The sequence below is a fragment of the Schistocerca nitens genome, chromosome 10 (genome assembly GCF_023898315.1).
Source record: "Schistocerca nitens isolate TAMUIC-IGC-003100 chromosome 10, iqSchNite1.1, whole genome shotgun sequence".
Lineage (NCBI taxonomy): Eukaryota > Metazoa > Arthropoda > Insecta > Orthoptera > Acrididae > Schistocerca > Schistocerca nitens.
In genome coordinates, this window is record NC_064623.1 from 188,942,207 (window position 1) to 188,964,611 (window position 22,405).

The 22,405-nt window shown below is 44.0% G+C and overlaps 1 protein-coding gene across 1 annotated transcript in view; it reads left to right on the forward strand.

Moving 5' to 3' along the window:
• Positions 1 to 19,919, forward strand: part of LOC126209984 (ammonium transporter Rh type A-like) — a 169,844-nt gene extending 149,925 nt beyond the window's left edge. The window contains exons 7-9 of the mRNA XM_049939094.1: positions 12,057 to 12,224; positions 13,411 to 13,537; positions 19,681 to 19,919. Of these exons, the coding sequence (XP_049795051.1) occupies positions 12,057 to 12,224; positions 13,411 to 13,537; positions 19,681 to 19,919 (534 nt within the window). The remainder of the gene's footprint in view (positions 1 to 12,056; positions 12,225 to 13,410; positions 13,538 to 19,680) is intronic.
• Positions 19,920 to 22,405: the final 2,486 nt, after the last annotated feature.

The following is a 22,405-nucleotide window of genomic DNA, read 5'->3' on the forward strand; positions in this document are numbered from 1 at the left end:
TGTAACGTATTTCTATCTCGCCACGTTGATTTAAATTACTGGCGTTACTGAGTTGCTGTTTTGCCTGACCGTCATCGGCGCTAGTAGCGCGTATCGATATACCGGGAGATCAAAAAGTCAGTATAAATTTGAAAACTGAATAAATCACGGAATAATGTAGATAGATAGGTACAAATTGACACAAATGCTTGGAATGACATGGAGTTTTATTAGAACCAAAAAAATGGAAACGTTCAAAAAAGGTCCGAGAGATTGCGCTTCATCTGATCAGAATAGTAATAATTAGCATAACAAAGTAAGATATCCCCAAAAGGAAAGATAGAAACAATAAACCCAAAAGCAGAAGATACGATCCAGAAAAGATAATGAATTCGAAGGAGTTTCCCCTCGCGACTCATGATATAAGGAACCAAAATTGGGATCAAATGAAGGAAAGCCTACTAACCAAAGCTGAACAAATAGCACCTATAACCAAAATCAAAAAACACGCATGGTGGACAGAGGAATGTGACAAACTTATTGAGCAAAGAAAGAAAGCATGGCAACAGATGCAATCTCAGAAAAATGAATATAATAGGCAAATTTTCCTGAGTGTAAGAAAACTAGTGAGTAAAAACCTCAAAAGAATTAAAAAAGCACAAGAAGATCAACTCCTTTTGCAGATCAACGAAGACTTCAACAAAAACAAGACTAGGAGCTTTTACAGAACTTTTAAACAAAAAATAACCAAGTACAGCCCACCGACACTCCAATTACAAGATAAAAATGGTAATATTGCACACAACAACAGGGATAATTGCAAAATTTTGAGGGAATATTTCAGAAACCTTCTCAACTGTAAAGAACCAATTGAAAAAATGGATTTCAGCAACTCAACTTCAACAAGTCCTAACTCAGAACCACCCACCGTCGAGGAACCACAATCAATCATTTTGAATCTCAAAAACTATAAGGCTTCGGGAGAGAACCAAATTACAGCTGAACTGTGGAAAAATGTCAATAGAAATGCCATAGAATCTCTCCAAAACATATTTGAAGAAATATGGAAAACAGAAAGAATTCCGGATGAATGGAAGATGGCCCTCATTCACCCAATTCATAAGAGGGGATCCAGAACAGACCCCAACAATTACAGAGGGATTTCGCTCCTTGACGTAACATACAAAATACTGTCTAAAGTCCTTTTGAACAGAGCAGAACCCCAGCTAGATTGTCAACTTGGAGAATACCAGGCAGGCTTCAGAAAGGGAAGATCCTGCCCAGAACAAATTCTAAACCTCAAAAATCTTATGGCCTACCAAAAATCGAGAGCAAAAGCGTATGTCATCACATTCATTGACTTTCAAAAGGCGTACGACTCCATAGACAGGGAATCTCTAATCTCCATATTAAAAGAATTGAACCTAGACAATAAAACTACAAACCTAATTAGAGAAACCAACACATACTCCAAAATTAAATTTATGGGAGAACTCTCAGACCTATTTGAGATAAAAACTGGAGTACGACAAGGTGATGGACTCTCTCCATTGTTATTTAACTGTGCCCTAGAAAAAATAGTAAGAGAATGGAACAAGAAAATCAATAGTGGAATCCGACTAGGAACAAAAAACAAAGGCATCAAGGTTAATTGCCTAGCATTTGCAGATGATATGGCCCTACTAGCTGAAACATGGGAAGAAGCCAAAGAACAGATCCTCGAATTACAGAAACAAGCAGAGAAAATAGGCCTTAAAATTTCTTTTGAAAAAACCAAAATAATCACAAATATAAAAAAGCCAATGAAATATCTTAAAGTAAGAGACCAAAAGATCGAAATTGTTAAAGAATTCAAATATCTTGGTGAATGGATTAGCTGGAACGCCCTTGAGAAAAAAGCAATAGAATTAAGAAGAAACAAAGTTGAACTAGCCTTTCAGCTTACTAAAAATACTTATAATAAATAGTCCCTCTCATGGAATTCAAAAATAAAACATTACAACACTGTCATTAAACCAAAAGCACTATATGCAGCTGAGACATTATCTATCACTAACCATGGCCCAATTGAAAGGCTAGAGATCAAAGAAAGAAAAATATTGAGAAAAATTTTAGGCCCCAAATTTCATAACGACAAACTAATTCATACCAAAAATGAAACACACTACAAAACCACAGAAAAACTTTCGGATACAATGAGGAAAAGAAGAATTGAGTTTTATGGGCACATTCTCAGAATGAACCCAAATAGACTTACAAAAAGAATGTTTGACTACTTCAGGAATAAAAAATCCAAACCAAATTGGTTTATCCAAACAGAGAAAGACTTAAGAGAACTACACATCACAGAAAAAATGCTCACAGACAGGACCGCAAAAATGATAAGCAAAGACAGAAAAGAGGGATTCCAGCTCCAAAATAGGAAGAAAAGAACGATTGTCATCTCTGATGAGGAAAGAAAAGCAAGATCAGAAAGAATGAAGCAGTACTGGGCGAAAAGAAAGGCACAGAACACACAGAAGTGATTGATTCAACGTACCCCAAAGTTGGGTGAAACGAAGAAGAAGAAGAAGAAAGTAAGATAAAGCAAAGATGATGTTCTTTACAGGAAATGCTCAATGTGTCCACCATCATTCCCCAACAATAGCTGTAGTCGAGGAATAATGTTGTGAACAGCACTGTAAAGCATGTTCGGAATTATGGTGAGTCATTGGCGTCGGATGTTGTCTTTCAGCATCCCTAGAGATGTCGGTCGATCATGATACACTTGCGACTTCAGGTAACCCCAAAGCCAATAATCGCACGGACTGAGGTCTGGGGACCTGGGAGGCCAAGCATGACGAAAGTGGCGGCTGAGCACACGACCATCACCAAACGACGCGCGCAAAAGATCTTTCACGCGTCTAGCAATACTTTTTTTTGGTTCTAATAAAACGCCATGACATTCCAAGCTAGTGTGTCAATTTTTACCTCTCTATCTACATTATTCCGTGGTTTATTAAGTTTTCAAATTTATACTGACTTTTTGATCACCCGGTACCCCTGTGATAGGATCTTTGCTCGGCTGCTATGACTTCCCAGTTGTCATCTGTCGTGGAGTCAGTCGGAACGTGCGAGGAGGAGAGTTCACGGCGGCAGTTCGGGTCGTGAGTTGGGCCCTGCCAGGGAGTTGCAACGCGTCTGGAGCGCAGCCCGGGCCAGCCGGTCGCCGGCTTGCAGCAGCTGTGGGCCCTGCGTGGACATCGCCCGCCCGACCGTTGCCGCCACGCATCGCTTAAGCCGGGCCTGACTTTTGGTGGATTGTCGGTCTGTCGGTTGGTCCGAGGACATCTCCGTGCGGCGTAGTCGACTGGGCCGCTGGCGGTCTCTGCGCAGTGGCGGAGTCTGTCTGCAGCTGTCCGATCGGTACGAGCATCGTCGCTCGCCGACCCAGCACGTGAAGGTTGAGTGGTTTTGAGCATTACGCTGTTGGTTCCGGCGTTGGCGTTGTGGAAGTTTTCCTGTGAGCAACAACGAGTGAAGTGTTTGAGATAGCCGCCGTCAGGTGGAATTGGTTAAATTAATTTATCCATAGTTAAGTGCACCAGCGGAATTTTCTGCCTTGTGACTGTCAGTGTTCCGGTTACCTGCCCTGGCCGCTAGCGTAATTTTTAGGCAGCGTCTTTTCCTCACCGGTTGTTGCTGCCCAACATGGTGTGTAGTTTTTGGCAGCTTAGTTCACATACGCGTTTGTTTGGGAATAGTGATACTTGTAACTTTTTTGGGGCTTGAATCTTCGTGTACTCCGTCGTGGCAAGCAAGCGGTTGGTCGGTCGGTCCGTGACTGTCCCTTGGTTGGGTTCGGACGAATCGACTGTCGTTGGGCTTATCCCCTGTCTCGCCTAAGTGAAGGAGGGTGGACCGATCCCCTAGCGGTTCCTGAGTGCTATTCCCTTAATTATTCTCTGGCAGTGTTAATGTTGTTGTAATTTATTTCAAAAAGTTTTTTGGGGTTTTCCTGTGTTTTATATTTTCAATTGGGCAAAGTTAATTGAGGGTCTTCAGCCCTGGAAACATGCTCTCAGAATTTCCTTCAAGTCCAAATATTATTGGCTTCCGCTCTTTAAAGGTTACTGTAATTTCCTCTGAAAGATTTTGCAAGTTATTGTGGGCCTCCACCGTTGGTGTCGCAAATGGAAATTTGTAAACTTAATGTATTGCTGTGCTGGTACTGCGAACGGCTGAAACCAAGGGGAAACTACAGCCGTAATTTTTCCCGAGGGTATGCAGATTTACTGTATGGTTAAATGATGATGGCGTCCTCTTGGGTAAAATATTCCGGAGGTAAAATAGTCCCCCATTCGGATCTCCGGGCGGGGACCACTCAGGAAGACGTCGTTATCAGGAGAAAGAAAACTGGCGTTCTACGGATCGGAACGTGGAACGTCAGATTCCTTAATCGGGCAGGTAGGTTAACTTGACTAGAAGAAGGGATCGGTTGGCAGGGAATATTCTGAGGCATCAAGGGATCACCAATTTAGTATTAGAGGGCAGCGCGGAGGGTAAAAATCGCAGAGGGAGACCAAGAGATGAATACACTAAACAGATTCAGAAGGATGTAGTTTGCAGTAGGTACTGGGAGATCAAGATGAAGAGGCTTGCACAGGATAGAGTAGCATGGAGAGCTGCATCAAACCAGTCTCAGGACTGAAGACCACAGCAACAACAATGTATTGTTTTACCGATTGTTGAAATATATATATATATTACCTTAATTTTCATAATTTAACTTTGCCACCTTCAGCCATCTTATCACGTTTGTTTATCTCTTTCTGTGTACCTTGCGGGCCATCAGCCCTTTTAGCATTTTAAAACGTTGTGGCCTTCTGCCTTCAGTAATCATCATAGTATATTTGGAATTTTGAAGATTTAATCCGGCGGCCTTCAGCCGCTCCGCTTGATGATCTCATTTATGTATACGATTTATCTTATTCGTAAATTTAACTGTGTCATGTCTTTTCAAAACTGAACTTATTCTAAAGCATCTGTCTGGACGCCTTCAACCGCGAAGCTAATTTAATTATTTCAAAATTGTATTTGTGATCTAAATGATAATAAATTACAACTGTGAAATGAATCCGACCGCAACTCCCTTGGTCTTTTCCACAACCCTAATTACCCGTTAGCCTTGCGTGATTTAGAGGGTGTTTCACCTGTATGAATATCAAGGCGTCGGTTTCTTTCTTTTCTTTTAGTTTGTCTTTGAGTGTATACACTGAGGTGACCAAAGTCGTGAGACACCTGCTGATATTGTGTCGGACATTGATTTTGCCGGCGTAGTCTAACATTCTGCGTGGTATCTCTTTGTTCTAAGTCGTGTCTCCCTACCACTTTCGCACAACGACGCTCTGAGCGTGTTTTTTAGGGAATTGACTAGTTTGAACCTGGGACCTGTTGCTGGTAAGGAGGCGCCAGACCACACATGACATGTAGAGTTCAGAAGAGTTCAGTGAGACTAGCGATGATATAATCAAATACTTAATTAATTGCCGGCCGCGGTGGCCGTGCGGTTCTAGGCGCTCCAGTCCGGAGCCGCGCTGCTGCTACGGTCGCAAGTTCGAATCCTGCCTCGGGCATGGGTGTGTGTGATGTCCTTAGGTTAGTTAGGTTTAAGTACTTCTAAGTTCTAGGGGACTGATGACCATAGCTGTTAAGTCCCATAGTGCTCAGAGCCATTTGGGACTGATGACCACAGCAGTTGAGTCCCATAGTGCTCAGAGTCATTTGAACTTAATTAATTCTGCGTCAGCTCCACTGCACTCCCTGTCAAAGAATATTAATACTAACTCAGTTTAGAGGAAGGGGTTGAAGGCTTTCCTATTTTTAGTTATCAGGTAAAATAACGTCGAAAAAGCAGTTAAGTTTACCATTGGAATTTTTATTCTACTCACGAAACATTGTTTATAAATTGTACAATTGATAAAAGGAAATATTTTAAAACAGGGTGATAAAAGCCAACTGCGTTCCGCAAAATGTGAACGAATATTCCCTGAATGGGTTTCCAAGTTCTATGATGGATCGATGGATGACCTATGCCATATCATATCTATAATCTAGATTTAAATTAAGTTTCATAACAGAGAAAACTATCAAAAATGGTCTACAGTGACCCTCAATTATCTTTAATTACTTATTTAACTTGTCGTAAATTACAGTGTCTGATGTGGCTTCTCAATAATTATATAATAGAAAAATCATTGCGTTTCAGATTTTAACTTCAAGTAGCAAATGTGAATACCACGAAGTTTAATTGACGATCGACTCTAGTATTACGTAAAAAGGGGATGTAACAGATGAGACTTCTGCAATTTTGAGTGAAGCCTCATGTGCTCTAATGCGGCATTGCGTGCGTTCATTACCTAGTCGGTGGTTAGGCAGCGACAGAGGCGGCTGGCGGTGCAGCTCCACACACCTCGCTGTCTCGGTAGCAACTCTCCCGAACTTATCCTTACTACTATTTACCGAAGTTGGTTTAAGAAAAAGATATCTTGCTGTGTTTTCAACTGACCAATCAGCGTCTTATTGTTAACCTTAAGCTCCGCCTACAAAAATTCTGTCTATCCAATGAGAAACATTATACTTTTCGTGGTGGGGCAATGTTTTTAATGTTTGCTACGTAACAGAGACTTGTATAGTCTCATGCTAAAACTTGCAGCTGATGTGGCCCTTTCAGCGTTATCGTAAGATCTATACTGTTCTTATGGAGGGCTCTATCTTTTAACATGGGCTGGGCGGTGGTCCTGGCGGTCGGCTGGCGACGTGGGTGTCCCATTCTCCTGCTCTTATCGTAGGGCCTTCTAGCCTACACGGCTCTGCTCTCGGCTTCTGTACTTGTTTCTCCTCTCGGAACTGCGTCTGTTTCACGGTGGGAAGGTACGACATGCATTTAGACGTTTTTGTGTTAGTCTGTGGTATTCCATTTGCTCACTCGTTGATCGTATTACTTCGGTTAATTTAATATCAGGATTTATTCAGAGCTATGTGACATATTGCCAGATTTGCTATCATGTCAGGGTTTACATGGAAGGTGTTGGACTTGCCTGACACCTTACATTAGCGCTCCATCTCCGCGTGGCATGAAATCGAGTAGTTGTTGGGAGGCTCCTGCAGAAACACTCAGCCCTGCTACCTCTATAGCTGTACATAACTGTGAAACTGTTATCGTTGGAGTGTTTTGTGCACAAACTGACACCTCGATTACGACCCCATAAAAAATCGATCGGATTCATATCGGGTGATCTCTGTGGCCGAATCATGCGCTCACATTGTCCATGATTTTCTTCAGACCGGTCGGGAAAAAGTGGGGCCCGGTGACATGGTCCATTGTCATCCGCGAAAATTTCGTCGTTGTTACGGAGCATGAAGCCCATGAATAGCTGCAAATGGTCTCCAAGTATTCGAACACAGGCAGGACCGAGTCCATTTCATGTAAACACAGCCCACACCATTACGGAGTTACCATCAACTTGCACAGTGCCTTGCTTTCAGCTTGGGTCCATGGCTCTGTGCCACACTCGAACCCTACTGTCAGCTCGTACCAACTGAAACTGGGTCTCATTTGACCAGGCCACGCTTGTCTTGTCGCCTAGCGTCCAACCGATATGGTCACTAGCCCAGGAGAGCCGCTGCAGGTGATTTCGGGCTTTTAGCAAAGGCAGTCGCGCCGGTCTTCTACTGCCAAAGCCCAAATGGTTCAAATGGCTCTAACAAGGGAACCTCCCCATCGCACCCTCCTCAGATTTAGTTATAAGTTGGCACAGTGGGTAGGCCTTGAAAAACTGAACGCAGATCAATCGAGAAAACAGGAAGAAGTTGTGTGGAACTATGAAAAAAATAGCAAAATATACAAACTGAGTAGTCCATGTGCAAGATAGGCAACATCAAGGATAACGTGAGCTCTGGAGCGCCGTGGTCCCGTGGTTAGCGTGAGCAACTGCGTAGCGAGATGTCCTTGGTTCAAATCTACCATCGTGTGAAAGTTTTTCTTCCTTTATTTTGGCAAAGTTATGATCTGTCCGTTCGTTCATTGACGTCTCTGTTCACTGTAATAAGTTTAGTGTCTATGTTTTGCGACCCCACCGCAAACTTACAGTTCGGAAAATATTCATTGACCTTGTTATTGAAGTCGCGAGCTATATTTGCTGGATTCATATGGCCCACGGAATACATCTCACGTATTTAATGCACTCCCGTCCAAAGCAGCTCTAACGGTTCTAGGCGCGCAGTCCGGAACAGCGCGGCTGCTACGGTCGCAGGTTCGAATCCTGCCTCGGGCATGGATGTGTGTGATGTTCTTAGGTTAGTTAGGTTTATGTAGTTCTAAGTTCTAGGGGACTGATGACCACAGATGTTAAGTCCCATAGTGCTCAGAACCATTTGAACCATTTTTCCAAAGTAGCGAACAGTCAACTGCCAGCCACGGAGCCTCGTTAGCAGGAATACTCCTCTTCCGTGCGCTCTTGTCGACTGACGTCGTGTGTTTCGATGTTTGTTTAGGTGTACCATCCTCATGCTACGGCGCAGTTACCTCCCATCGGACGGACGGACGGACAGATAATAATTGTCTGAAAATAAAAAAAATAAACTCTTCACTCGAGGGTAGACTTGAACCAAGGCCCTCTTGAACCGCAGCTGCTCACGCTAACCACGGGACCACGACGCTCCTAAGCTCACTTCATCCTTGATGTTGCCTATCTTGCACATGGACTACTCAGTTTGTATATTTTGCTATTTTTTTCATAGTTCCACACAACTTCTTCAGGTTTTCTCGATTGATCTGCGTTCAGTTTTTCAAGGCCTACCCACTGTGCCAACTTATAACTAAATCTGAGGGGGGGTGCGATGGGGAGGTTCCCTTGTAAGCACCGTGGGAGTTAACGTCTGAAGTCATCAGTCCCCTAGACTTAGAACTATTTAAACCTAACTTACCCTAGGACCTGAAGCGCCTAGAACCGCTCAGCCGGCACCAAAGCCCATCAACGCCAAATTTCACCACACTGTCTTAACCTATGCGTTCGTCTTGCATCCCACATTGATATCTGCGATTATAACACGCAGTGTTGCTTGTCTGTCAGCACTGACGACAGCACGCATACGACGCTGCTCTCGATCGTTAAGTGAAGCCCGTCGGCCACTTCGTTGTCTGTGGTGACAGTAATGCCTGAAATTTGGTATTCTCAGCACCATGTGGATAGCGAAATACTGAATTCTCTTACGATTTGCAAAATAAGATGTCCCATGCGTCTAGTTCCAACAACTATTCTGCGAACAAAGACTGTTAACTCCCGTCCTGCAGCTATAATCATGTCGGAAACGCGGAATCCTTTTCACACAAATCACCTGAGTGCAAACGACACCTCCAGCAATGCAGCGATGTGGAATAAATGCTCTGGAGTATCAAGATTTTATATATCAGTTACTAATAAAGGAGAATATGTTTGTGTACTTGACGCTACAGCCATCTGTATGTGTGCATATTGCAGGATTTTTTTTCACCTCAGTGTAGAATAAATGCTATAAAAATTCAACAGCCTAAATTGAATAACATATTTCTTCATTTACGACAACCGGTTTCGCAGAGTTTCAGGTCTTAAAAAATCTTTTTCTTGTCAAAAGTTCTCATTTTACGTTGGACTTCACTCCAAGTTGGCATACAGATAAAAATCAGCACATTATAAAGGGTCTAACGTACAATGAACACGTTTCACACAGCCAGAAGATTGTTACATCTGAAGATTACGGCAAAGTCTGCCCAAAACCGTTTGCCTTAAATAAACACATATTTTGTGTGATCTACGCTGTTGAATGTGTTGTAGCAAGTACAACAGATCCGTCCTTCAATATTCTGTTGACGAGAAAATTCACTGTTGTGCAATAAATGCTTTGGAACATCAATATTGTATACAGGGTGGTCCATTGATCGTGACCGGGCTAAATATCTCACGAAATAAGCGTCAAACAAAAAAACTACAAAGAACGAAACTTGTCTAGCTTGAAGGGGGAAACCAGATGGCGCTACGACTGGCCCGCTAGATGGTGCTGCCAAAGGTCAAACGGATATCAACTGCGTTTTTTTTTTAAATAGGAACCACCATTTTTATTACAGATTCGTGTAGTACGTAAAGAAATATGAATGTTTCAGTTGGACCACTTTTTTCGCTTTGTGATAGATGGTGCTGTAATAGTCACAGACGTATAAGTTCGTGTTATCACGTAACATTCCGCCAGTGTGGACGGTATTTACTTCGTGATACACTACCCGTGTTAAAATGGACCGTTTGCCAATTACGGAAAAGGTCAATATCGTGTTGATGTATGACTATTGTGATGGTTCACAATTTGTGATGGTTCACAATTTTAGACGAACATTTGGTAACAATGAGGTTTTTTAAATTAAAATACAGAACGTAGGTACGTTTGAACATTTTATTTCGGTTGTTCCAATGTGATACATGTACTTTCGTGAACTTATCATTTCTGAGAACGCATGCTGTTACAGCGTGGTTACCTGTAAATACCACAGCAATGCAACAAATGCTCAAAATGATGTCCATCAACCTCAATGCATTTGGCAATACGTGTAACGTCTTTCCTCTCAACAGCGAGTAGTTTGCCTTCCGTAATGTTCGCACATGCATTGACAATGCGCTAACGCATGTTGTCAGGCGTTGTCGGTGGATCACGATAGCAAATATCCTTCGACTTTCCCCACAGAAACAAATCCGGGGACGTCAGATCCGGTGAACGTCCGGGCCATGGTATGGTGCTTCGACGACCAGTCCACCTGTCATGAAATATGCTATTCAATAGCTCTTCAACCGCACGCGAGCTATGTACCGGACACCCATCACGTTGAAAGTACATCGCCGCTCTGTCATGCAGTGAAAAATCTTGTAGTAACATCGGTAGAACATTACGTAGGAAATCAGCATACTTTGCACCATTTAGAATGCCATCGATAACATGGGGACCAATTATCCTGCCTCCCATAATGCCGCACCATGCGTTAACCTGACAATGTCGGTGATGTTCCACTTGTCGCAGCCATCGTGGATTTTCCGTTGCCCAGTAGTGCATATTATGCCGGTTTAGTTACCGCTGTTGGTGAATGACGCTTCGTCGCTAAATAGAACGCTTGCAAAAAGTCTGTCATCGTCCCGTAATTTCTCTTTTGCCCATTGGCAGAAGTGTACACGACGTTCAAAGTCGTCGCCATGCAATTCGTGCTGCATAGAAATATGGTACGGGTGCAATTGATGTTGATGTAGCATTCTCAACACCGACGTTTTTGAGATTCCCGATTCTCGCGCAATTTGTCTGCTACTGATGTGCGGATTAGCCGCGACAGCAACTAAAACACCTAGTTGGGCATTATCATTTGTGGCAGGTCGTGGTTGACGTTTCACATGTGGCTGAACACTTCCAGTTTCCTTAAATAACGTAACTATCCGGCGAACGGTCCGGACACTTGGATGATGTCGTCCAGGATACCGATCAGCATACGTAGCACACGCCCGTTGGGCATTTTGGTCACAATAGCCATACATCAACACGATATCGACCTTTCCCGCAGTTGGTAAACGGTCCATTTTAACAAAGGTAATGTATCACGTAGCAAATACCGTCCGCACTAGCGGAATGTAACGTGATACCACGTACTTATACGTCTGTGACTATTACAGCGCCATCTATCACAAAGCGAAAAAAGTGGTCCAACTGAAACATTCATATTTATTTACGTACTACACGAGTAGGTGATAAAAAAAGGAGGTTCCTATTTTAAAAAAAAATCGCAGTTGATATCCGATTGATCCATGGCAGTGCCATCTAGCGGGCCAACCATAGCGCCATCTGGTTTTCCCCTTCAAGCTAAACGAGTTTCGTTCTTTGTAGTTTTTTCGTTTGTTGCTTATTTCGTGAGATATTTGGCCCGGTCACTATCAATGGACTACCCTGTATATGAGTTACTAATAAATGAGAATATGTTTGTGTGGACGGAATAGTTGACGTTTTTGCTGCCATGTTCCACACACACACAGCCGTGGCTGAACCAGCGCCTGAAGCTGAGGGATGCACGCGGCGTGATCAGCGCCCACGGCCTGCCCGGACTGCTGGGGGGACTCATCTCGCTGGTGCCCACCTGGACGGCCACCGAGGCCCAGTACGGCGGCTCCCTCTACCGCATCTTCGAGGGCCGCCTGCAGCAGGTGAGTGGGCCACGCGACACGCATCAGCACGCGAGTGCGTCGCCAACTGGCAGCCCCTCATCCGACATATCGGGGTGGTGCATAGGTTCGTAGCGTTTTTCCTTAAGTTGGTAGACACACCAAAAACACGTAACACCGACTTTAGCCACCAATAATATACACCGAAGAGCCAAACAAACTGGTACACCTGCCTAATATCGTGCAGCGCCCCCGCGAGCATGGACAAGTGCTCCAACACGACGTGGCGTGAAGTCCACTAATGTTTGAAATGGTGCTTGAGGGAATTGACACCATGAATCCAGCGGGGCAGTCCATAAATCCGTAAGAGTACGACGAAGTTGGGGTGGGGGTCGGTGGGGGCGGGGGGGGGGGGTAGATCTCTTCCGAATAACACATAGCAAGGTATCCCAGATATCAAATTTCCTGGCAGATTAAAACTGTGTGCCGGACCGAGACTCGAACTCTGGACCTTTGCCTGTCGGGGGCAAGTGCTCCGCCAACTGAGCTACCCAAGCACGACTCACGCCCCATCCTCAACGCTTTACTTCTGCCAGTACCTCGTCTCCTGCCTTCCAGACTTTACAGAAGCTCTCCTCCGAAACTTGCAGAACTAACACTCCTGAACGAAAGGATATTGCCCAGCCATGGCTTAGCCACAGCCTGGGGGATGTTTCCAGAATGAGATTTTCACTCTGCAGCGGAGTGTGCGCTGATATGAAACTTCCTGGCAGATTAAAACTGCGTGCCGGACCGAGACTCGAACTCGGGAGTTTTTTTTTTGTTGATGTTCATCTTATACCCTCCTTTCAAGGCACTGTCCATTCCGTTCAACTGCTCTTCCAGGTCCTTTGCTGTCTGTGACAGAATTACGTCATCGGTGAACCTCAAAGTTTTTACTTCTTCTCCATGGACTTTAATTCCTACTCCGAATTTTTCTTTTGTTTCCTTACTGCATGCTCAATATACAGATTGAATAACATCGGCGATAGGAGCTGTATTACCTTATCTATGTAAATATAGTCTATACAATCCGAAGTTCACGTATACTATGTTTTTATGATAATGGGTGGTCTGAGGAAGAATATGCTTATGACTAGGGATTCGAGACAATTCCTGTAGAGTTAAAGTATTTTGTAATTTGTGCTCGTCTTTCCAGAATGTGTTATATAATGTTTTCCACTTTCAGAGACACCCCGATGACCAGGAACTGACAGGATTTGGCTTCAACCGCAGCGCCACTCAGCAGGCGGGCTGCCAACTACTCGGAGTGGTCGTCACACTCGTCCTTGCGCTCGTTGGTGGTGCCATGACAGGTAAGGCTGGCAGTGTGTCGTCTGCACCACGCTGGATACAGTTTTTAGATGCAGCAACAGCCTGTAACACCACCACCTAGTGCCATTGATCGAACGAATTTTACATGGTTCATTTAGCTCGACTTTAAAATATTATGTCTCTACAGTGGATAAAGATTAGTGGATAAGAAATTTAGTTTTGATTTTATCTACGAGGGTAATCCCAAAAGTAAGGTCTCCTATTTTTTTTTATAAGTACGTAGTTCTGTTTATTTCTACAATTGTTTACATCAGTTTACAGCTTGAACATTTAGTTATTTTTCAACATAATCACCATTTCTGTCGATGCATTTTTGTAGACGCTGTGACAGTTTTTGTATGCCCATGTTATACCAGCTCGTCGCCATTCTGTTCAGAAAGTTATGAATCTCTTCTTTCACCTTGTCGTCTGAGCTGAATCGCTTTCCGGTCAAATGTTCTTTTAACCTAGGGAACAGGTGATAGCTACTGGGAGCCAAGTCAGTACTACGAGGTGCATTCGAGTTCTAAGGCCTCCGATTTCTTTTCTAATTAACTACTCACCCGAAATCGATGAAACTGGCGTTACTTCTCGACGTAATCGCCGTGCAGACGTACTCATTTTTCACAACGCTGACGCCATGATTACATGGCAGCGGCGAAGGCTTCTTTAAGAGTCTGTTTTGCCGACTGGAAAATCGCTGAGGCAATAGCAGCACGGCTGGTGAATGTGCGGCCACGGAGAGTGTCTTTCATTGTTGGAAAAAGCCAAAAGTCACTAGGAGCAAGGTCAGGTGAGTAGGGAGCATGAGGAATCACTTCAAAGTTGTTATCACGAAGAAACTGTTGCGTAACGTTAGCTCGATGTGCGGGTGCGTTGTCTTGGTGAAACAGCACACGCGCAGCCCTTCCCGGACGTTTTTGTTGCAGTGAAGGAAGGAATTTGTTCTTCAAAACATTTTCGTAGGATGCACCTGTTACCGTAGTGCCCTTTGGAACGCAATGGGTAAGGATTACGCCCTCGCTGTCCCAGAACATGGACACCATCATTTTTTCAGCACTGGCGGTTACCCGAAATTTTTTTGGTGGCGGTGAATCTGTGTGCTTCCATTGAGCTGAATGGCGCTTTGTTTCTGGATTGAAAAATGGCATCCACGTCTCATCCATTGTCACAACCGACGAAAAGAAAGTCCCATTCCTGCTGTCGTTGCGCGTCAACATTGCTCGGCAACATGCCACACAGGCAGCCGTGTGGTCGTCCGTCAGCATTCGTGGCACCCACCTGGATGACACTTTTCGCATTTTCAGGTCGTCATGCAGGATTGTGTGCACAGAACCCACAGAAATGCCAACTCTGGAGGCGATCTGTTCAACAGTCATTCGGCGATCCCCCAAAACAATTCTCTCCACTTCCTCGATCGTGTGGTCAGACCAGCTTGTGCGAGCCCGAGGTTGTTTCAGTTTGTTGTCACACGATGTCCTGCCTTCATTAAACTGTCGCACCCACGAACGCACTTTCGACACATCCATAACTCCATCACCACATGTCTCCTTCAACTGTCGGTGAATTTCAATTGGTTTCACACCACGCAAATTAAGAAAACGAATGATTGCACGCTGTTCAAGTAAGGAAAACGTCGCCATTTTAAGTATTTAAAACAGTTCTCATTCTCGCCGCTGGCGGTAAAATTCCATCTGCCGTACGGTGCTGCCATCTATGGGACGTATTGACAATGAACACGGCCTCATTTTAAAACAATGCGCATCTTTCTATCTCTTTCCAGTCCGGAGAAAAAAAATCGGAAGCCTTAGAACTTGAATGCACCTCGTATAAGGTGGGTGGATGGTTATGTTCCACTGAAACTGTTGCACCAGACCAACGGTTTGCCGAGCGATGGTTGGGAGAGCGTTGACATGGAGAATGTGTACGCCCTTGCTCAACATTCCTCTTCTCCGGTTCTGAAATGCCCGTTTCAGTTTTTTCAGACTCTCAGAGTTCCTGTCAGCGTTAATTGTGGTCCCAGGGATTCAGCTTCGACGACGAGGTGAAAGAAGAAGTTCATAACTTCCTGAACAGCATCGCGGCGAGCTGGTATGGCATGGGCATACAAAAACTGCCACAGCGTCTACAAAAAAATGCATCGACAGAAATGCTGATTATGTCGAAGAAGAGCAGAAGGTTCAAGCTGTAAACTGATGTAAACCATTGCAGAAATAAACAGCCCTATACACTTATAAAAAAAAAATAGGAGACCTTACTTTTGGGATTACCCTCGTATCTATCTAACTTCGCGTAAAGTTTCATGCGATTCGTACGAGTTTAAAGTATACAAGTAACACACTTGAACAACCTCCCAGAAAAACGTGCTTTTTGCACGCGAAATCCCAACGAAGCAATATTTTTTTTTAAATAGTTAAAATTTATCTTAGGCCAAGGTCTGGATTCCGTACAAATGTTGGAACACGTGAGGCAATACTGACCTTACGACTTATCTTAGAAAAAAGATTAAGGAAAGGCAAACCTACGTTTCTACCATTTGTAGACTTAGAGAAAGCTTTTGACAATGTTGACTGGAATACTCTCTTTCAAATTCTGAAGGTGGCAGGGGTAAAATACAGGGAGCGAAAGGCTATTTACAATTTGTACAGAAACCAGATGGCAGTTATAAGAGTTGAGGGGCATGAAAGGAAAGCAGTGGTTGGGAAAGGAGTGAGACAGTGTTGTAGCCTCTTCCCGATGTTATTCAATCTGTATATTGAGCAAGCAGTAAAGGAAACAACATAATAGTTCGGAGTAGGTATTAAAATCCATGGAGAAGAAATAAAAACTTTGAGGTTCGCCGATGACATTGTAATTCTGTCAGAGACAGCAAAGGACTTGGAAGAGCAATTGAACGGAATGGACAGTGTCTTGAAAGGAGAATATAAGATTAACATCAACAAAAGCAAAACGAGGATAATGGAATGTAGTCGAATTAAGTCGGGTGATGCTGAGGGAATTAGATTAGGAAATGAGACGCTTAAAGTAGTAAAGGAGTTTTGCTATTTGGCGAGCAAAATAACTGATGATGGTCGAAGTAGAGAGGATATAAAATGTAGACTGACAATGGCAAGGAAAGCGTTTCTGAAGAAGAGAAATTTGTTAACATCGAGTATAGATTTAAGTGTCAGGAAGTCGTTTCTGAAAGTATTTGTATGGAGTGTAGCCATGTATGGAAGTGAAACATGGACGATAACCAGTTTGGGCAAGAAGATAATAGAAGCTTTCGAAATGTGGTACTACAGAAGAATGCTGAAGATTAGATGGGTAGATCACATAACTAATAAGGAGGTATTGAACAGAATTGGGGAGAAGAGGAGTGTAGGGTAAAAATCGTAGAGTGAGACCAAGAGATGAATACACTAAGCAGATTCAGAAGGATGTAGGTTGCAGTAAGTACTGGGAGATGAAGAAGCTTGCACAGGATAGAGTAGCATAGAGAGCTGCATCAAACCAGTCTCAGGACTGAAGACCACAACAACAACAACAACAACAAGGTCTAATACGCCGTGGACCAAATCTGAACCATCAGTCACGGTCCAGTCCGGAGTTATTTAAGGGTGCACTTAAAATCCGAACGGCGCACATACAAATGGTGCCTTTAGCTGAGCATTTAACCTTTTGCAAAAGGAATTAATCGATTCGCAAAATTTTCCTATATGCCAACTCCGGCTCGTACTTGAAAGTTAGCTTAATATATTGTAACATAGCTACAGTAAGACAGATGTTCGAATGGCTACACAAATGACCGCTGGTCTGACCTAAACTAAAAACTTTTACCTCATGTTCCCAGCTTTAATTGGAACCTAGCACCAACACCTCCCTCCCTCCCCTCCCTTGCTTTTAATTATGGTCACCCAAAGAGATTCTGGTCATACATAAAGCACACCAGTGGCAAGACGCAATCAATACCTTTGCTGCGCGATAACAACGGTGAAGTCACTGATGATAGAGCCACTAAAGCAGAGTTATTAAACACGGTTTTCCGAAACTCCTTCACCAAAGAAGACGCAGTAAATATTCCTGAATTAAGAACAACTGCCAAAATGAGAAACATAGAAGCAGATATCCGCGGTGTAACAAAGCAGCTTAAATCACTTAATAAAGGCAAGGCCTCCGGTCCAGATTGTATACCAGTGAGATTCCTCTCAGAATATGCTGATAAAATAGCTCTATATTTAGCAGTTATATACAACCACTTGCTCACAGAAAGATCCGTAGCTAAAGACTGGAAAATTGCTCAAGTTACACCAATACCTAAAAAGGGAAGTAGTAGTAATCCACTGAATTACAGGCCTATATCACTAACATCGATTTGCAGAAGGGTTTTGGAACATATATTGTATTCCAACATACTCATGAGGTAATGAGTGCTATCGACAGTGGATGTAAAATTGATTGCATATTTTTAGATTTCCAGAAGGCTTTCGACACCGTTCCCCACAAGCGTCTTGTAACCAAACTCCGTGCCTACGGAGTATCGCCTCAGTTGTGCGACTGGATTCGTGATTTCCAGTCAGAAAGGTCACAGTTCGTACTAATAGACGTAAAGTCATCGAGTAAAACAGAAGTAATATCCGGCTTTCCCCAAGGAAGTGTTATAGGCCCTATGTTGTTCCTGATCTATATTAACGACATAGGAGACAATCAGAGTAGCCGTCTTAGATTGTTTGCAGATGATGCTGTTATTTACCGTCTTTTAAACTCATCAGGCCGGCCGAAGTGGCCGTGCGGTTAAAGGCGCTGCAGTCTGGAACCGCAAGACCGCTACGGTCGCAGGTTCGAATCCTGCCTCGGGCGTGGATGTTTGTGATGTCCTTAGGTTAGGTAGGTTTAACTAGTTCTAAGTTCTAGGGGACTAATGACCTCAGCAGTTGAGTCCCATAGTGCTCAGAGCCATTTGAACCATTTTTTTTGAACTCATCAGATGATCAAAACGACTTGAAAATTGATTTAGATAAGATATTTGTATGGTGCGAAAAGTGGCAATTGACCCTGAATAAAGAAAAGTGTGAAATTGTTCACATGAGTACTAAAAAAAATTTGCTAAATTTCGATTACGCAATAAGTCACACAAATCTGAAGGCTGTAAAGTCAACTAAATACTTAGGAATTACAATTACAAATAACCTAAATTGGAACGATCAGATAGATAATATTGTGGGTAGAGCAAATCAAAGACTGCGATTCATTGGCAAAACACTTAGAAGGTGCAACCGGTCTACTAAAGAGACAGCTTACACCACGCTTGTCCGCCCTATTACGGAGTATTGCTGTGCGGTGTGGGATCCGCATCACGTGGGACTGACGGATGACATCGAAAAAGTACAAAGAAGGGCAGCTCGTTTTGTATTATCGTGAAATAGGGGAGATAGTGTCACAGACATGATACGTGAATTGGAGTGGCAACCATTAAAAGAAAGGCGTTTTTCGTTGCGACGGGATTTTCTCATGAAATTTCAATCACCAGTTTTCTCCTCCGATTGCGAAAACATTCTATTGGCACTCGCCTACATAGGGAGAAATGATCATCACGATAAAATAAGAGAAATCAGGGCTCGGACAGAAAAATTTAAGCGCTCGAATTTCCCGCTTGCCGTTCGAGAGTGGAGCGGTAGAGAGACAGCTTGAAGGCTGTTCACTGAACCCTCTGCCAGGCACTTTATTGTGATTAGCAGAGTAATCACGTAGATGTAGATGTAGACGATTCTGCACGCGAAATTTTGAGAAATATTTGTTTCAGCGCGACAGAAACTTCTCTTCTAGTTTTGACATCCCCCACTGCACGGTCGCCGTTCCCAATGCAGGCCCCATCACTACCGTTGTCCCCAAATGCACGTTGTGTGTAGTTCCACGCCAACTTACTTCATTCGCACTCTGCTGGCGAGGGTGAAGCAGCAAGTCGTGCCCGGAGTTTCCAGCCGGCAGATCATTTGCTTTCGGAAGACGAAGCTTCCGTTCTCGAGCCCTGGTCATGCACACAATTTTAGTCGTCCAATCAATTTCCTTCCAGATGTTCACCTGTGGCAGCAACCAAACCTATTCTTTCTTTTGAAGAAGCAGAGGGAGACTTTGATGTTAATCCTGATCTACCTGGTGTTGGCAGGTCTGGTGCTGAGAGTGCCTAAATTCAGCCCAATGTACCGCGAGCAGTGGTACAACGACGCCTGGTACTGGGACCTGCCCGAGGACGACGAAGAGCAGCCAGTGGACGCACCGGGCCCCAAAGAGCAGCCACTCACCGAGCCCACAGCAGTGAGCAGCGGCGGCATCGTGGGAGACACCCTGGCGCTGGTGCCCTCACCCGAGGCCGCCGCCGACCTGGGGGTCTGCGACACTGTCTAGGCACTGGGTCCAGTCTCGAGCTGGTGGCCTCCCGCATATCACCAGTGGCAGCCTCAAGGGACTCTCGTTCCTGGTTCTAACACCCTCACCAAAAGTCGCTGCCCAGCGGGGGGTCTATGATGATGTCTAGACATCAGGTCCAATCGTCAGCTGTTGACCGCCAGCGCGTCACCAGTACTGTATGGTATATTCTCAGCTTTACAATAGTGTCTTATTAAATCCGTACAACCACTTCTCAACAGAAAATGACCTACATAAAGTGTTATCCCAATCCATTTCCTTCCAAATGTATTGATAGTGCTCTTCAATACTTCTTGACCTCTGGCTAGATGTCCAGGTACCAGATTCAGTCTAATGTCGTTAAGTCTTCATTTACAAGGACCATATGTACTCCTGCACATAATCAGTGGCAGACTCAAGGAACTCTCGTTCTGGTTCTAACGCCCTCAACCAAAAGCCGCTGCCCAGTAGGGGGTCTACGATGTTGTCTAGGCATCAGGTCCAATCGTCAGCTGTTGACCGCCAGCGCGTCACCAGTACTGTATGGTATATTCTCAGCTTTACAACAGTGTCTTATGAAATTCTTACAACCATTTCTCGACAGAAAATGACCTACATAAAGTGTTATCCCAATCCATTTCCCTCCAAATGTATTGATAGTGCTCTTCAATACTTCTTGACCTCTGCGAAGATGTCCAGGTACCAGATTCAGCCTAATGTCGTTAAAAGTCTTCATTTACAAAGGTTGGTCCCTTCACCAATCATAAACGCGTTCGCCTGTACCTCTTGTTTTCTTTGCCTCTTTTTTGTGCAACCTTCCTCACCAAAGTATGCTGGAGGGTCAATGGCATTAACACATGGCAACAGTATGGTATCGCCACCAGATTTAATGTATACTGTGTTAGGGAAGCTCTGAACATCTTGGATTTTTTAAAATATGTACCGCAGTGTAAAGTCACACAAATGATATCACGAATAGTTTCGACTTATTACTAAGCGATCATCAGATCATCTGAATTTTATATTTTCATTATCAGTTACTTTCACATTGTGGATCTTTTCAGTCTTATATTTCCGGTTACTTCTCCCATGTAGATAACTGCGACCTTCAGTTCCAACAATCATAGTAGGCGTTCATAGCCGGAATTTACGTCAGTTAAAACTTCTGAGCTGACAGGTGCAATGGGACAGGTGTGTAGATGCCGTGAGTTGCCTTCACTGGTCACTTCAGGTTGGTCCCTTCACCAATCAGGAACTCGTTCTCCTGCACCTCTTATTTTCTTTACCTCTGTCTTGTGCAACGTTACTCACCAAAGTAAGCTGGAAGGTCATTGGCACTAACACATGGCAACAGTATTGTATCGCCACCAGATTTCATCTGGAAGATTATTAGTTTGAGTAAAATGAATAAGCTATTGTAATTATAACTCAAAACATTTAAATAACTAGTCAGGCGAACTGTATGCCATCAAACCGGGGATCGATGGAGCGAAACGAAACAGCACAAAAATATTATTCAACTAATCTATAACAGTCCTCCTCCTTAGCTTAGTAGTCTGCAGGGATGGCTGCCATGTTGAGTCCCCAGGTTCGATTCTGCAAAGATTTTTCATTGTTGGCAGGACTGGTACAGATTACACTCACACACATGATCCCAGCTGGGGACACACGTGATTGGGAAGCAGCGGCCCCAAGGTATGGTAAGTAGGTGTGCTGACCACATCTCCCTCTATAGTGTATCTGCATATTGCCTCATGGCAGTGGATGACACGGCGGTCGGTCGACGCCCCTTGGACCTTCAGGATTCGTCCAAGGAGCTCGTTTATAGACATTACACAAGACCTATGAACCAATTCTGCATTCCATGTTGCCTACTTACTACTTTTCTATTCCTGCCTCATCCACCTTATACTACCTCGTACAACAAGTGGTCCAGTGAAACATGTGTAGCTCTCATCAATGCTTCTGTACAAGTGCTTCCCAGCTCGCTCCTCCTTCTCAGGTGACCGAGCTACGCCTCGTCTATATGCTTGTCTGCCTGTACTAAAAGAATGGGATATTACAGCCAATGAGCAGCCTAACTTTAAGGTGTTGCTCGAATTTGTTTTGAGAATAGTGAATGCTGATTTGCGTACACTTTGGGGCGAAAGTTGTGCTGATGTGGGCGCCAAAGGGAGTCAGGATCCAGCTTCTTGGGATCGACAGCGGCCGTTAAAAAAGGGCCTGGCACTCCTGTGTTTCAGAGAGTGATGTGGAGGAGTCTGGCGCCAGCCTCATTGTTGCAAAGTGTGACCCCCCCCCCAACCCCCGACCCCCATATTGTCAGAGCCTTCTCTCTGTGTGATTTCATGACGTCGAATATTTTTGACATTCAAAGACTGCTCGCCTCTAATTGTCTGCGTACACCATTACTCCACTGTATCTTCCCACCATCTCATCACCTGTCCCTTTACGCATCGCTCGATGCTAATTAAATAAAATATATA